The sequence below is a fragment of the Beta vulgaris genome, chromosome 1, assembly GCF_026745355.1.
Source record: "Beta vulgaris subsp. vulgaris cultivar EL10 chromosome 1, EL10.2, whole genome shotgun sequence".
In the NCBI taxonomy this organism is placed as follows: domain Eukaryota; kingdom Viridiplantae; phylum Streptophyta; class Magnoliopsida; order Caryophyllales; family Amaranthaceae; genus Beta; species Beta vulgaris.
This window is the reverse complement of record NC_079202.1, coordinates 45,119,787-45,134,721: the sequence shown is the minus strand read 5'-3', so window position 1 is coordinate 45,134,721 and position 14,935 is coordinate 45,119,787. Positions and strand designations below refer to the sequence as shown.

Below are 14,935 nucleotides of genomic sequence, written 5' to 3'. Positions count from 1 at the left end.
GGAAAAATAAAGAAGGGCTGCGCTAAAAAAGGCATGTAGGGCTGCGCTTTTTGACAGCAGCCCTTTCAGTCGCAGCCCTTCACTTTTTAAGTAGGGCTGCGCTAGAAAAGCGCAGCCCTTAAGCTAGAAGGGCTGCGCTAGTTAGGAAAAAGCGCAGCCCTTCTAGCCCAGAAGGGCTGCGCTAGTTAAGAAAAAGCGCAGCCCTTCTGGGCTAGAAGGGCTGCGCTTTTTCCTAACTAGCGCAGCCCTTCCTACCAAAAAAAAAAAATAAAAAAAAAAAAATTTTTTTTCGTCATTTTTTTACTCATAATCTCACATTTTCTGAAATTAAACAGAAGAGAAGAGAAACGAAACGAAAATACTAAACCCAAACAATAAAAAGAATGAAAAAAAGGAACAAAAACTAATATACAAAGAGAAGTATACAATAAGTATACAAGAACATTAATCAAAACAAAGATGAAAATACAAGAAATTATATACAAAGAGAAATATACAAGAACATTAATCAAAATAAACAAAGAGAAGTATACAAGAATAACATTAATCAAAATAAACAAAGAGAAGTATACAAGAACATTAATCAAAACAAAGAGAAGTATACAAGAACATTAATCAAAACAAAAAGAAGTATACAAGAACATTAATCAAAATATATAAACAAAGAGAAGTATACAAGAACATTATAGATCTGAAAATACAAGAACTACAACCTAATAATGTTTAAATACATAAAACAAAACCCAAATACATAATTTAAGGGAAAAAAAAAATTTCGGAAAAACTTAAAATGGGTATTTGGATGCTTTTACGAAAAGCGCAGCCCTTCCTGCGCAGCCCTTTATGTTTTTTCCCCTAGTGTTAGGTGTCCCTATGCACGAGGGGAACAAATGTCATGTACAAGGATGGATTTAATGACGAATGTAAAAAATCTACAATAGTGTAATCTGAAGTAATTAAATGATCGACATTGACAATCTAATATATTGCTTTATTCGCTTCTCTGAAGATATGTCGGAGCTTCCAGGTGTGGAAGTGAGTGAGCTAAAGTTCGTGAACAATGTTTGCAATCTGCTAGGGAGACGACCAAACTCCTAACACCGCGTTGATGACTAGGAGATTGTCGCCTTCAATTTCAATATTTTTGTAACCTGAAGGTTGAAAGCTTTGGCTTGATGAACATGTCCTTGAAAGTCTCTAATAATAATCCCTGCTGCCCCTGAGGAAGATCGGACTGAGTCATTGAAGTTTAATTTTTGGAAGGAAAGTGTCGGTGGGGACCATGCAACTAGTCGGGAGGTAGGTAGAAGTGGACTCCAGAGGTGGAGTTGGATGAGAGAGGGGAGTACCTGCGAGAAGACAGTGATCGAGAGATAGCATGTGAACCCATTCGTCATAGTAGAAAGTAGCTTTATGAAAAACCCTGAGAATATCAAGGGAAACATTGTTAAAAATAATGTCATTTCTTTCCTTCCATAGGGCCCAAATGAGAAAAACAACTTTAGAAATTAGAACTTTGTTTGCGTTGTGTGTTTGGAGATTATGTAAGAGGGAGTTGGGGACAAACGGTGAATGAAGCCATAGCTTGACTTGGGGGAGTTTCCAGAGGAGTGTAGCTTTTGGGCAGTTTACAAAGAGGTGATTAATGGTTTCCTCTTGAAGGGGACATAATGAGCAAATGGAGATGGGGACAATTTTTCTTTGGTGGAGGATGTGACGAACTCCAAGACTGTTGTGACAACTTAGCCAAAGAAATATCTGTATTTTGGGTGGAATATCGAGTTTCCAAATTCAAGCAAAAGGCCATTTTTTCAGATTGGGGTCTAGGACGTAACGATGACATTTCTGCTTGGTATGGATCCCCAAACGAGTTCATCTTGGATGTTGGAGAGAGGAATGTTAATACCTTTTATAAGAGCTACAACTTACAATATGGTTAGGAACAAGGGAGTTGAGATGGTGCAGGTCCCAAGTTTTGTTAGTGGTAATAAAATTGACCACCTTGAGATCCATATTGACTTGAGAGGGGTTTATCTTGAGGATGCTGAGGAGGTTTTCGGAAGAAAGCTATTTTTTTTGCCAGAACTTAACTAGTTTATCTCAAGACCCTCTTTGCTGGTTGACAATGAATTGTAATAGGAGATTGCATCAATTGGCTCAATACATGCAGAGTGTAAGTAAAACCTGGCCTTGTTAAGTTGTTATTTTGTGGTAGATGAACTTAGAAGAAAATACACGGTTAGGACTTAGGAGAAAATAATGCTGAAAGTAAAGGGCAAGTTACAGAGTTACAACATTCCTGAACTAGTCTATAACTACAGGAGGAAATACTGATACCATAAAAATGCTATACTTTAACCTCATTGCAAAATCATGTATTGAGATTTACTTTACTTTTCAGCAAACAATTTTATAGACCTGGGCATGGACCGGACTTGTTCATGGGCTCAACATGCGTGCTTGGGGAAATTACGGGGCGAATTGGGCCCGAGCCCGTGAGTGGCGAGCCTTGTCGAGCTTGAAATTTTCAGTATTTGTCCACGGCCCAGCCCACTCCCACGGCCTGCGGGCTGGGCTCGCGCCTCCTGCGGGCCTGGTCAGTGTTTTATTTTTTTTTGGATTTTTGACAGTTTTAGACTAAAAAAAACAAAGAAAAGGGGCGTTCGGCCCGTCGGTCGACCCACAAGCTCGTGCCGGTGCAAACATGAAGTAAAATTTCTTGCCCGTGATAAAATCACAACCCATGTAGCAGACAACAGGCCAGACCAGGCACAAACCGTGCCGGCCCGACTGGACCCGTGTGCTAGTCCAGTCCATACCCACCTCTACAATTTTACATAAACATGACCAAAACTAACGCGGTATTCAATAAATTTCCAGTCTTGAATATCACCTAAGTTTCCGTTCTCAATTACAGATTCCTAATGAATTTATGTTCTTTTTTTGTGTGCTAAATTTGAGAGAAATTGGTCGGAGAGAGATGATGACGTGGGTTGATGGTGAAGAATGGTTTCTCTTCAGTCTTCACAACCACACAGAAGAAAGGTGTTTTGTTCACTCCATCCCCACAATTCACAAATCTACTTCTAGATCACAAATTAAACACGTCTGCAACCAATAGAATCTCACAACAAACTTTCCAAACTCAACTATTAGTCACCAGTAAAACCATGTCTTGTCATTCTCATTTCACTTTCTCAAACCCTCATTTTTTTCTTTTTCCCGCTAAACAAATCCAACCACTACTTCGCTTCATAAACAAATTCAAAATATCTTCTCCATTTCATATCTCCTAATTATAAAATTAAAACCCCTTCTCCTTCTTTATTTCGCTATAATGGAGTTTTAGGCCTAAATCATCAACAATCCAATTAATCAAACATGGATGTTCTATGTTACTATGTGTGTTCTAATTCTTCATCGTTATCGTCGGAAAAACTACGCGTCCTGAGTTCGATTCCCGCTGCAAGCAACGCTATACCTAGGTTTTTCGGGAGTTCGGCAACGCTTAGAATCCCTAGTGTAATCTCTTCTAATTTGAGAATTCACAGTAGCAATGTTGAACTAAAGAAAAAGAGAGAAATTCCGGCGAATAACAAAAATTTGAGTGTGAAAAAGGGGGTTCATCAAAATGGGGATCCACTAGGTAGGAGGGATTTAGGGAAGGCAGTAGTGAAGTGGATACGACAAGCAATGAAAGCTATGGCTTCGGAGTTTGCGGCGGCAGAGTTGAGGGGTGATTTCAAGGAGTTAGAAGAGAGAATGGGACCTGGTGTTACATTTTTGATTGAGGCTCAACCTTATCTAACTGTAGTGCCTATGCCTCTCGGTCTCGAAGCCGTGTGTTTGAAGGTGTGTGCTCATTATCCTACATTGCTTGATCATTTTCAGCGTGAGCTCAAGGAGGTTCTTCAAGGGTTGGAGAAGGAGGAGGTTGTGGAGAATTGGAGGGAGACTCAGTCGTGGAAGTTGCTTAAGCAACTAGCACACTCAGGTACTATTTTTAGACTCTTTTGTTTTTGTGTTTGTTGATAGCTTCATTCTTTCGTTTTATTCCATTGTTTCCAAGTTGTTTTGTGTCTTTGTTCAGTGTTTTAATGATTTTTTAGCTGAAATGTTGATCACTTGATAATGTAAATTGAGGATAACTAATTATCCCGTTGCAATGATTTATTTGTTTTGGGATTTTGATTATTGTTTCATGTGGAGAGGTGATTGTCAATAGATGTAGATATTGGACCGTTAATGGTATCCCAAGTAGTAGGCGTGTTTTTATCGGCATATGCGAGATGCACGCGTATTTGACTACCTCATTGTAAAGCTTTATTGAAAAATGGTTTGAAAGAGAAAAGACATCAACAATTCTTTAAAGGAAGACTCATAAACTTAATTGGATATTGGAAACCGTAAGGACAACTATCCAAGGTAGATTTTCCCGTCATGACTCTATTAATGGTCAATGAACCATAGATTGAGTTCGGGAGTGAAGGTACGAATAAGATTAGGAATCAAATTGTTGACCTTTACTTGATATTGAAGTAATATGTTAATGTAATGTAAAATTAATCTATGTTGGTTAATTAAACATACCAAAAACTAATTTTTGGTAACATGTTATTAAATCAATTAAATTAATGGGTTCCTAGCGGGTTGTCCATATTATCTAATTTAAGTGTTAGAATATCTATTTAGATATTGATGAACAATTATATACAAGGTAAAAAAAAAGTTCCAATCATGCATAAAAATAATGTTGATGAAGAATAAAAATATAAATGATATGAGTAGAGAGTTTGTATAGTATTCATAAGTGTTTAGTGTCGCATGAATACATTAGCAATCTACCCCATGAATAGAAGGTTATTAACTTCAAGAAAATAATAAAAAGAAAAAAAGATTTTCAATTTGATTGACCCTCAGAAATTATACCTACGTCTGGGTCGTTGATTTGCACGGATCTTATATCGGATATTGCATAAGCCTCAAAATTTTGTGTCTTGCGTCAAGTAAAAATAATGCTCTTGTTTGTTGTTTTGTATCTCGTATTCTCGTTATTCTCGTGGAATAGTAATATGAGGGTATTACATTAGGGGCCTCTAAAAAGAGAATGGAATTGTGGTGAAATGCAGCATGATGATGGCTAGATGACAAGGATTAGTAATATTATTAGGTATAAGATGCTGTGATGTTGAATATGTAGGACGAATTGTTAGTATATGTGAGGATGTGACGCGGGGTAAGGAGGATGAATTGTGAGTGAAGATTAGTATTGGGTTTGGCATGAGAGTATGCAGATTGTAGGATGATCAATGTAGTTTGTGGTGGAGGAGTTTTGTGAGATTAGGGAGTTATAAGGATGGCGTGAAGATTAGTTAGGCGGCGGAGTTTCTGTTGGAGTGATAGTTGTGACTTGTGCGTCGTGTGGAGTGATTAGCCGTGTATGAGAGTTGTGATGTTGATTAGGCCTAAGAGTTAGGAATAGGATAACGGTATTATATATAGTTCTAAGTATAGATAACCTAAAACAAGTAGGTTTCTAAAAAGGTTTTTTACTGAAAAGATTTTTGAAAAGGTTTTAGATGAAGATAGATTTTTTGGACATAGTTTGGAGAAAGATATTTTTTTTATAGAATATATTTTTTATTAATAAAACTAATTAATATAATTCTAGTAATTATATTGGGCTAGAACATGGGTTTTAGAAAACGGGCTTTCATAAAATTATTTTTAAAAGGTTTTCGAAGATGGGCTTAGTAAAACCATTTAAAAATGTTTTAAAAAATGGGCTTAGAAAATTGATGAGAAATATGATTTGGGCTTAAAATATTTTATTTAGGTTCGTTCTTTATTCTATCTTCGATGTGGACCAAGAAAGCGGGGTATTAGTCATCATAGGGTACTACATGGGGAGACACAATTTTGTGTCTACAGTAGCTGCCATTTTGAAAGATGAGTCATGGTCCTTTAATATTATTGAAACTAAGTAAGGACCGGAAAAACGTTCGATCCTCCTTAGATGTATTCATGTATGTGTATTTCATGATAGGAATAAACCTTCTTAGCCTCTCCATACCATATTTGACATGCAAACATTCTTCCATAACATCTCCTCTTTATTTGCGAACATCCAGTGTGTGCCACTTGCCTAGAGAGCTTCATTCACGGTATGGGGATTCTAATTCCAAGAACCCACCCTGGCCCCTCCCCCTGTTCTTGCCTGGCGGTAGTAAACATGTCTTTTTATTTATTGCTATGAGAGCCTGAGCCCTGAGGGTACAACGCACGTCTTAGCAAGGTCATCTACCCATTCTTGACAAGAGGTTATATTATTACCATATGAGCCTTTTCAGAAACCTTGTGAGACTCCAATCCCTAAGAAGATTTTGCACATTAGTGTGGCGTTGAGGGTACTTATGACCTAAGCCCAGCCAAAATTTAGTTCAAGACTGCAAGTGTGAAACCTTGTCAATTGTGAAGTACACTGTTTTTTTAGATTAACCCTATGACATAGCTTCAAATATTACTAGTGCACACCTCAAGTAACCCATATTAATGTAGTTTAGTATTTAGAAAGTTAAGAGTTGCATTATTGGATGAGGGATGGGAGATGATGAGCAATTGAGAAGTTCTAATATTCCATTAAGCTTCTATAGGACTGACCTCTGGCCTTAACTAGTTTAAAAAAATGTGGAAGAGAGGAATTAGCCTTGACGTAACCTTGAATATTGTGAAGAAACCCATCGATTTCCCACTCAGTTTGACAAACATAAAATTGAGCTTTGAATATGCACAAATTTCAACTATTTCCTCCATTTACATGGAAAACCATCTTTTGAAGGGTATTTATCAAATAGCCCAAGGACTTGAGATTGTATGCTCTTTCTGAAGTCCAGGTCACCATCATAGTGGCCCAATTGGATTTGTAAACGAAATTCATGCATTCATTTGTGAATGCAGCAATTTTGTCAAAAGTAGGTCAATATGCCTTCACCATATCCATTCCCTGATGGCACTTATGCTTCTCTGGAATTTCAGCTTTGTCACCATGAATTGACTCCCTGCCTTCAGTAATGGGATTGATCTAATAGGATTTAGATATGTGATATGAGTTTGAATGTGATTATCAGTGGAAAATTTGAGGATGGAAATTATGCTACTTCCTCCATTCATTGATGATGGAAAGTGATCCATTGTGGCACTTATATTTCCTCAGAAAGATTCATATTTTTATGGGAAAATGATAATCCAGTTGCTGAAATAAAGCATAAACTCAACTTAGAACATCATTCAGAAGCTGATAGTCTGAGACTTACATGCATTTCGTTCGTTTTCGTTCCCTCTGCGTATATCTTGCTATTTCTTGCTATGTTTAAACTTAATGCTGTTTTCTGCAGTCTGATTTCCCCCCCATATTGTACCGCTTCATTGATTAATTCGCACACTTACTGGTTGCTTTGCCTGCACTAATGTAACAGTTCAGCACAAAGCAATAGCTCGGAAGGCCTCCCAGCCTAAGCGCGGTGTTGGAGCTTTAGGGATTGACATCGACAAGGTCAAGTTGATGCAGTCAAACATTGACCAATTCACAAAACATATGTCAAATTTGCTTCGTATAGAAAGGGATGCAGAATTGGAGTTTACTCAGGAAGAGTTGAATGCTGTGCCTATGCCGGATGAGAATTCAGATTTCTCGAGGCCGATTGAATTTTTGGTCACTCATGGGCAATCACAACAAGAACTTTGTGACACACTTTGTAACTTAGTTGCAGTTAGCACTTCAACTGGTATCTTAGCTTGTAACCTAACCTACAAAAGTTAATCAGCCCTGTTGTTGCTTTGTCTGAGCATCCCTCTTATACTTGCAGGATTAGGTGGAATGCATTTGGTGGTGTTTAAAGTTGAAGGCGATCACCGACTACCACCTACTACCCTCTCTCCAGGGGATATGGTCTGTGTGAGAATATGTGATAGTAGAGGCGCTGGTGCAACTTCATGCATGCAGGGTTTTGTTGACAATCTTGGGGAGGATGGATGCAGTATTAGTGTTGCTCTAGAGTCTCAGCGTGGTGATGCCACTTTTTCAAAGCTCTTTGGTAAGCTTGTGCGAATTGATCGCATTCCTGGATTGGCTGACACACGAACATATGAGGTAACTGATAAAGATGAACTGGTTCTTTTTTGGGGAGTTAATTTGGAGAGATGGATATAAGACTGTTTTGTTTTGGTTGTTTGTGTATTAGTGGGGTGAGACATACCATTGAACTGGGATCCTCGGAGGTTGGTGTTATAAAACATAGTTGTGAGCACCTTATGAATATGTCACTTGAAGGATAGTGTTACAAAGGTCCTTGCATAGGCACTAGTGCTGTTTTCTTGCCACCCTTTCTCATCATAAATAGTTATTTTCAACTATCTATGAGATTGTTGAAAAACCTTTCCTATGTCCATCACGGGTTTGTGTTATTTGCTGCTTCTCAGGGACTTGACATGTATGTTTGTGCCTATATCGTTGCGTTGTGATATGTTGTTTTGGCATACTTATGTCTATGTAGGATGAATTTGTAGTTCTTTACTACCACTATGTCTTCAGGATTGTGATTCCTTGGCCGAGGTGCACAACTGTACATAACAAGTCGTTTGTTGAAGAAACCTACTACCTAAACTGGCAACATCTTATCTAGATTTCACAACGTTGATATTTCTTTCGTACCCCCAACTTTTAACTTTTCTCTTTGGTAACTTTTTATGATTTTTTTCCTCTTTGTTAGCCCTCAATTGTTGTATAGGCTTTGCTAGTGATTATCGTTAAGTGTCCTTTAGTTGTGTAAATCTGCGGCGCGTTTAGTGCTAGTCCCTTAGTTTGATGTGATGTCATGTATGTTCAGATTTCACCCATCAAGTTTCACAATCATTTTCCAATTTTTTATTCTGGGTTTCTTCTAAAATTTTGCTTATGAGAAATGGGTATATACTCTCTTGTTCTGTAAAGTGCTTGTAATCGGCAAATATGGCAAAGGTTTATTCTGTTGAAGCTTTCTTAACAAGGCTACATTGTTTCAGTATTCTCTTTTCTTGCTTCATCTAAAAAATTTCTTGTTGCTGTTTGACTTTTGATTAATGTTAGCTTTTCATCCTTCTCTAGCGTAATTGTGAGGCACTGATGCTGCTTCAGAAGAATGGTTTACAGAAGAAAAATCCATCCATTGGTATTGTGGCTACTCTGTTTGGTGATAAAGAGGATGTTGATTGGCTGGAAGAAAATAATTTGGTAGATTGGAATGGAGTAGAAGAAGATGGCCTGTTGGAGAGTAGCAGTTTTGATGATTCTCAGCGAAGAGCAATTGCTTTGGGTTTGAATAAGAAAAGACCCATGCTGGTCATTCAAGGGCCACCTGGTTCTGGAAAATCAAGGTTGTTGAAAAAACTCATTGTTATGTCTGTTGAACGTGGTGAAAAAGTGCTAGTTACAGCCCCAACAAATGCAGCTATTGACAACATGGTTGAAAAACTTTCAGATACTGGAATAAACATTGTGCGAATGGGAAATCCAGCACGTATATCTGCTGCCGTTGCTTCAAAATCATTAGGTGAGATTGTTAATGCCAAAATGGAGAAATTCAGGACAGAACTGGAAAGGAAAAAATCAGATCTAAGAAAAGACCTGAGACTTTGTCTGAATGATGATTCATTAGCTGCTGGTATACGTCAGCTTATAAAGCAACTTGCTAAGACATTAAAGAAGAAGGAAAAAGAGTGTGTAAGGGAAATATTGTCTAGTGCTCAAGTTGTTCTTGCAACTAATATTGGAGCTGCTGACCCACAGATTCGAGGGTTGGGGCCCTTTGATTTGGTTGTTATAGATGAAGCAGGGCAGGCAATTGAACCCTCATGTTGGATCACAATGCTACAGGGAAGGCGCTGTGTGCTTGCAGGTGACCAATGCCAGCTTGCTCCAGTGGTGCTATCTAGGAATGCACTAGAAGGAGGTCTGGGTATATCTCTCCTAGAGAGAGCAGCGAATTTGCATGGAGGAATTCTCATTGCAAAGTTGACAACCCAGTATCGGATGAATGATGCCATCACCAGCTGGGCTTCCAAGGAAATGTATGGGGGGTTGCTGAAGTCAGCTTCAAATGTCTCATCTCATCTCCTCATAGATTCTCCTTTTGTCAAGGTAGCCTTTATCCGTATCTAAATATTTATTGACTTGCATACTGCTCTATCGTGGTTATGAGTTTGGTGGCTTTTGCTTATGATGGTTATTTATAAGGTTGCTTATTAACTTTTTTCACTCTTGCATGTTTGAACATGTTGAGTATCTTTTTAGTTGTATCATGCTTTCTGCTACCACATTTCTCATCTGTCTATATTGTCTAAAATCTCATTCCTCTCAAAAATATGAAACAAGGATCTTATTTCTCTCTTATATTTCGCTATCAAGCTCTATTTGTTTATGTTCGCTACTTCGGAACTGTCACTCCGAGCTTGAAGCCTCACACTGGCCCAATCTCTGAGATTTTAAGGAAATAGAGATCAGTACTAGGCACATTTGCTTCTCTTTAATTGCAATCAGTGTCGATTCTCTTCTACGCTTACTTTGTTATCCTCTCCCGGATGACTTTTTGTCCTATCTTCTGTTTAATTACATTTGTGTCCAGGATAATTTCCTTTATAGTAATTCTGTAACCTTTTCTAGCCTACATGATAGCATTGCTTTGAGTTGTACTTGGAGTAACACCCAATGTTCCTGTGTAGTGTGTTTAATTGACGAATGGTGATAACTTATCAACTTATGTCTGAAATTATCCCGTTTGAAGTCACAGAATGCAAAAAGGGATGTCATTGTTGTGCTTGAAGTTATGATGAAGGCCTAAAATAGGGTAGAATGCGTATGTGTGATTCTTCCCAAACGAATCTTTCTTTTTTTGCTAATGGAGATATTTCAGTGAAAGATGTAAAGAAAACCATCCATGTTAATTCTGTACTTTAGATCATTTTTCAAAAGAACTGTATATTATAACGAGAAGATCTCTCAAGGTTTACATTACATCATTTTCCAGAGTCTTTTTCAAAGTTTAGGTCATTTGTGCCTAATAAGTAAGGGTCATTTTAGAAAAGGGTTACCCTAAGATATTAAGATATACAATTATGCAATGATAGAGGGACAAGGTTTCCTCTTGCCTCTACTACAAAATGAAGGGTGGTGAGTTGCACTGATCACCCGTTATCCTAAACAATCTGTTTGAAAGATGCACAACTTCCTCATAACGCGAGAAAAAAATGGCTTTTCCTCTTGTAACTCCTTAAACAATGATAATCATGTGACAACTCAATAGTTGAGCTTTCAACGCATGTGAGTCCTCCACATCTGACAATCATTGATGTATTTTTCCGCTAATGAAGTGTATGTTTGCCCCTTTTGCAGCGAACATGGATTACTCAATGCCCACTGCTATTGTTGGATACGAGAATGCGTTATGGATATTTATCCGTTGGTTGTGAGGAGCAAATGGATCCTGCTGGCACTGGATCTTTCTTCAATGAAGGAGAGGCAAATATTGTTACCAAGCATGTCCTTTCACTGGTTTATTCAGGTTCTCTCTAAATAATTAACATGCTATTTCCTTGAAATTTGTTTCATTTGGGAATTGTTTCCCATATTGGTGGGGGTGCGAGGGTAATTGATGCTTTTACTATGTAAACATCTACACTCGGAGACTGGCTGACTACAACAGTCTTATTACACCTACTACAAAATACAAATAGCACAAGTTGTTCCATGTATCTCATTTTGTACGGAGGGTCTCCCTACAGAGTATAGACCATCAATCTACATAGCAGACCTAAGATGTGGAACCTCGTGGATGCCACCAAACTACAAACAGTGTACTCGATGATTTTGCTACAAGTCCACAACATATACATAAAGATAACCTTACATTTTGATGGCCAGACATCCATATATCCTAAATTACTCAACCTGGATCCTTTTTCTAAACTGAATTTTTTTATAGTTGTAAGCACGCCTGGAGCTAGCTAAAGAATTACTCGACTTAGGCACAATATTCTTCAGTGAGTCACTAGTTAAGAGCATGAAGGGATACAATAGAGGAAATCACCATAAAGTCCAAAACTTGGCTTTGCATAGTCTACATTACCGATTTACCTCAACACCTCCTCCCTCGGCAGGGGAAACAACTCGGCACAACTTTAGATTATAGCATATTTTTTGTGATGTCCAGAAGAAAACGTCCATGTTTTGATCTTTTTGCCTTGTTGAGTACATGATTAACTTTATATACAAAAATGTTGATGAAGTGCTCTTTATTATACAGGTGTGAGTCCAAAAGCCATAGCTGTCCAGTCTCCTTATGTTGCTCAAGTGCAATTGTTGAGGGAGAGGCTTCATCAATTTGAGGAGACTAGATGTGTTGAAGTGGCAACGATTGATAGTTTTCAAGGTCGAGAAGCTGATGCTGTGATTATCTCTATGGTAAATTTATCTTACCAATTGTCTAATATGCCATCCACTCATATTTTATATTTTAAAATTAATTAAAAATCATGCACTTTCGCATATAAATGACCAATGATTAATAGTTTGCTTTGGATCCTGGTTAATCGTTGTGTCATTGTGCATTTTGCATTTGTGTTTAAACATTATGATTCTTGAAAAACTTACTATTATCTTATCTATATAAATTTTCATGTAAGTCTATCACTAATGGAGTATTGGTCTGTAAAGGTCGTTGGTCTGTGGGTCATTCTTGTGACAAGTTTGCGAACTTGATATTAATTTTGGATATCGATATTTTCACATTTTTTTGGAAGTTAATTGTCACGTGTCAACTCTTTTGGCTATTGGCAAAGCAAGTCATGCACCGTGCGTCACTCGACAAAGCCTTGCTATCTATGTCGAGCCAGGCCTTTTCCAGACTTGGAACAAGTGTGCAACAGTGCAAGTATGCAGTAGTGCTTATTGTTGTACCATAGTTAGCCAAGCATGACCACTGTGTCTAGCTAACAAGGTTATCTTATAGATAGGGCAATCTTGCACACTAGTCCTGTGAGCTAGCAGTATGCAAACTCGTTGTATGGAGGAAGTTTGAACAAAGAGTAGCTTTAAGTTCTTAGAGAGTATTTGCACTCACTCAACTTGTGGTATACATAAATGAGTGTATAGGCTTCTTAGTCCCTAATTTAGAGGCTATATATATATATATATTCTGAGTCGAAAGAGTAAATTTGAACATAAGCTTACATGCTCTGTTGAGCATAGGTGGTAACTTGTGATAAGATTTCAACAACACTTGCATATATGTGCTTATAAGCCATAACAAACTGTTCAACTGGTTTATTTTGTACCACCTGTATATAGAATACTATGATAGTGACACTGTTTTTCAGGTTCGATCAAACACAATGGGTGCTGTTGGCTTCCTTGGGGATAGTAGGCGAATGAATGTTGCCATAACTAGGGCACGCAAGCATGTCGCCGTTGTTTGTGATAGCTCAACTATATGCCATAACACCTTCCTTGCCAGGCTTTTGAGGCATATTCGATATTTTGGGAGGGTGAAGCAAGCTGAGTCTGATAATTTTGAAGATCCTGGACTTGGCTCCACTCCGATGTTGCCAACATTAAGTTGATGCAACCATAACGTCCCTTGTCCAACAGTTGAGCTGCTGCTTGTTTTTTTCCAAACAGTCAAATACAAATGCCACCACCTCATTCTTTTTTGTATATTGTATACAGTTGAATAGCATTCAAATGTTTGAAGAAATTGTTTATATTGTATAAAGCCTTTTTTTTATAGCGCCTTGTATATGTAAAATAAACTCCTGCAATTTTTTCAATATTCTATTGCAATGAACTACAAAAAGTTTCCACAGTTCTGAGTGCCTGTTTCTAAGTAGTCTGTTTTATTCTGATTTTCATGCATACATTTTGCAGGTTGTAGTAATTGTGAGTCATTGTATGAATGTATGAGTTTGCAATTGGCAATCAATACCAAACAAGAGAAAACACATATTTCATCGATTTATTATTGCTGAGCAATTCTATATAGTAATTACTATCATTGTTTCACAATATATTTATCATTTCTATATGGCATACAAACCAAGGTTAAGGAGAGGGAGTTGTGATTTTATTCTAAATCAATGTGATTATGTTTTAAAGAAGGGGATGTATTGTGAAATATTCAAAAGAGTAAATGGTAATGTATTGTGAAACATCTAAAAGAGTAAAATGCTACATGTATTGTGAAACGAAAGTAGTATATAATTCTCTTGTCTCATATCGATTTTCATTATTTCAAACATCCCGTGACATCCAACAATGATTGATGAATCCCACACAGCAGACCTGACACCCTTTCAACATGAAAAAAAGGTTATGAATGTTGAGAAACAGTGAATTGGAAAATTTCACTGTTCAAGCATAGTGAATGTCATGCCATGCATTTACTGCATGTTAGGAAAGTTTTTCGTCCGCGCAGAAATCGTTGAAAATGTAATGTTAAAAACAGTATACTTTTGCCTATAAATACGGATGTAAGAAATCAGTTCTTCACATCAATGCAATACAATACTCTCTGATATATTTGCATAACTTCTCTCTCATTTCTCACAACACGTTATCAGCACGAGTGTTCTACCGGAAATTTTTTTAAGGTATCTTTAAAATTTTTACATCCATTTTTTTTTAAGTTTAAATTTTTTTTCTCCAAGCCCAACCCTTTTACTACCCGAACATGGACCAACAAAGTAACGGGATTAACATTGTTTTACACAATGTCTCTGTCTCGGGTTTTATTTTTGGATAGAGCGAAACAATGTGCCATTCACTACCAACCCAGCGAGGGGAACTGTAATACAGCCCCGACCCAGTAACCGTAACAACGGTACAAATACTCATACCAGAGAAAACCCA

At 37.6% G+C, this 14,935-nt stretch overlaps 1 protein-coding gene across 1 annotated transcript; it reads left to right on the top strand.

Annotated features, from left to right (window-relative positions):
- The first annotated feature begins 2,923 nt into the window (after positions 1 to 2,923).
- On the top strand, positions 2,924 to 13,892 carry LOC104892874 (uncharacterized). The gene is made up of 7 exons (XM_010678894.4): positions 2,924 to 3,994; positions 7,476 to 7,784; positions 7,866 to 8,149; positions 9,143 to 10,174; positions 11,426 to 11,594; positions 12,336 to 12,493; positions 13,408 to 13,892. Exons 1-7 carry the CDS (start codon positions 3,382 to 3,384, stop codon positions 13,648 to 13,650), a joined length of 2,808 nt encoding a protein of 935 aa, XP_010677196.2. The 5' UTR covers positions 2,924 to 3,381; the 3' UTR covers positions 13,651 to 13,892.
- Positions 13,893 to 14,935: the final 1,043 nt, after the last annotated feature.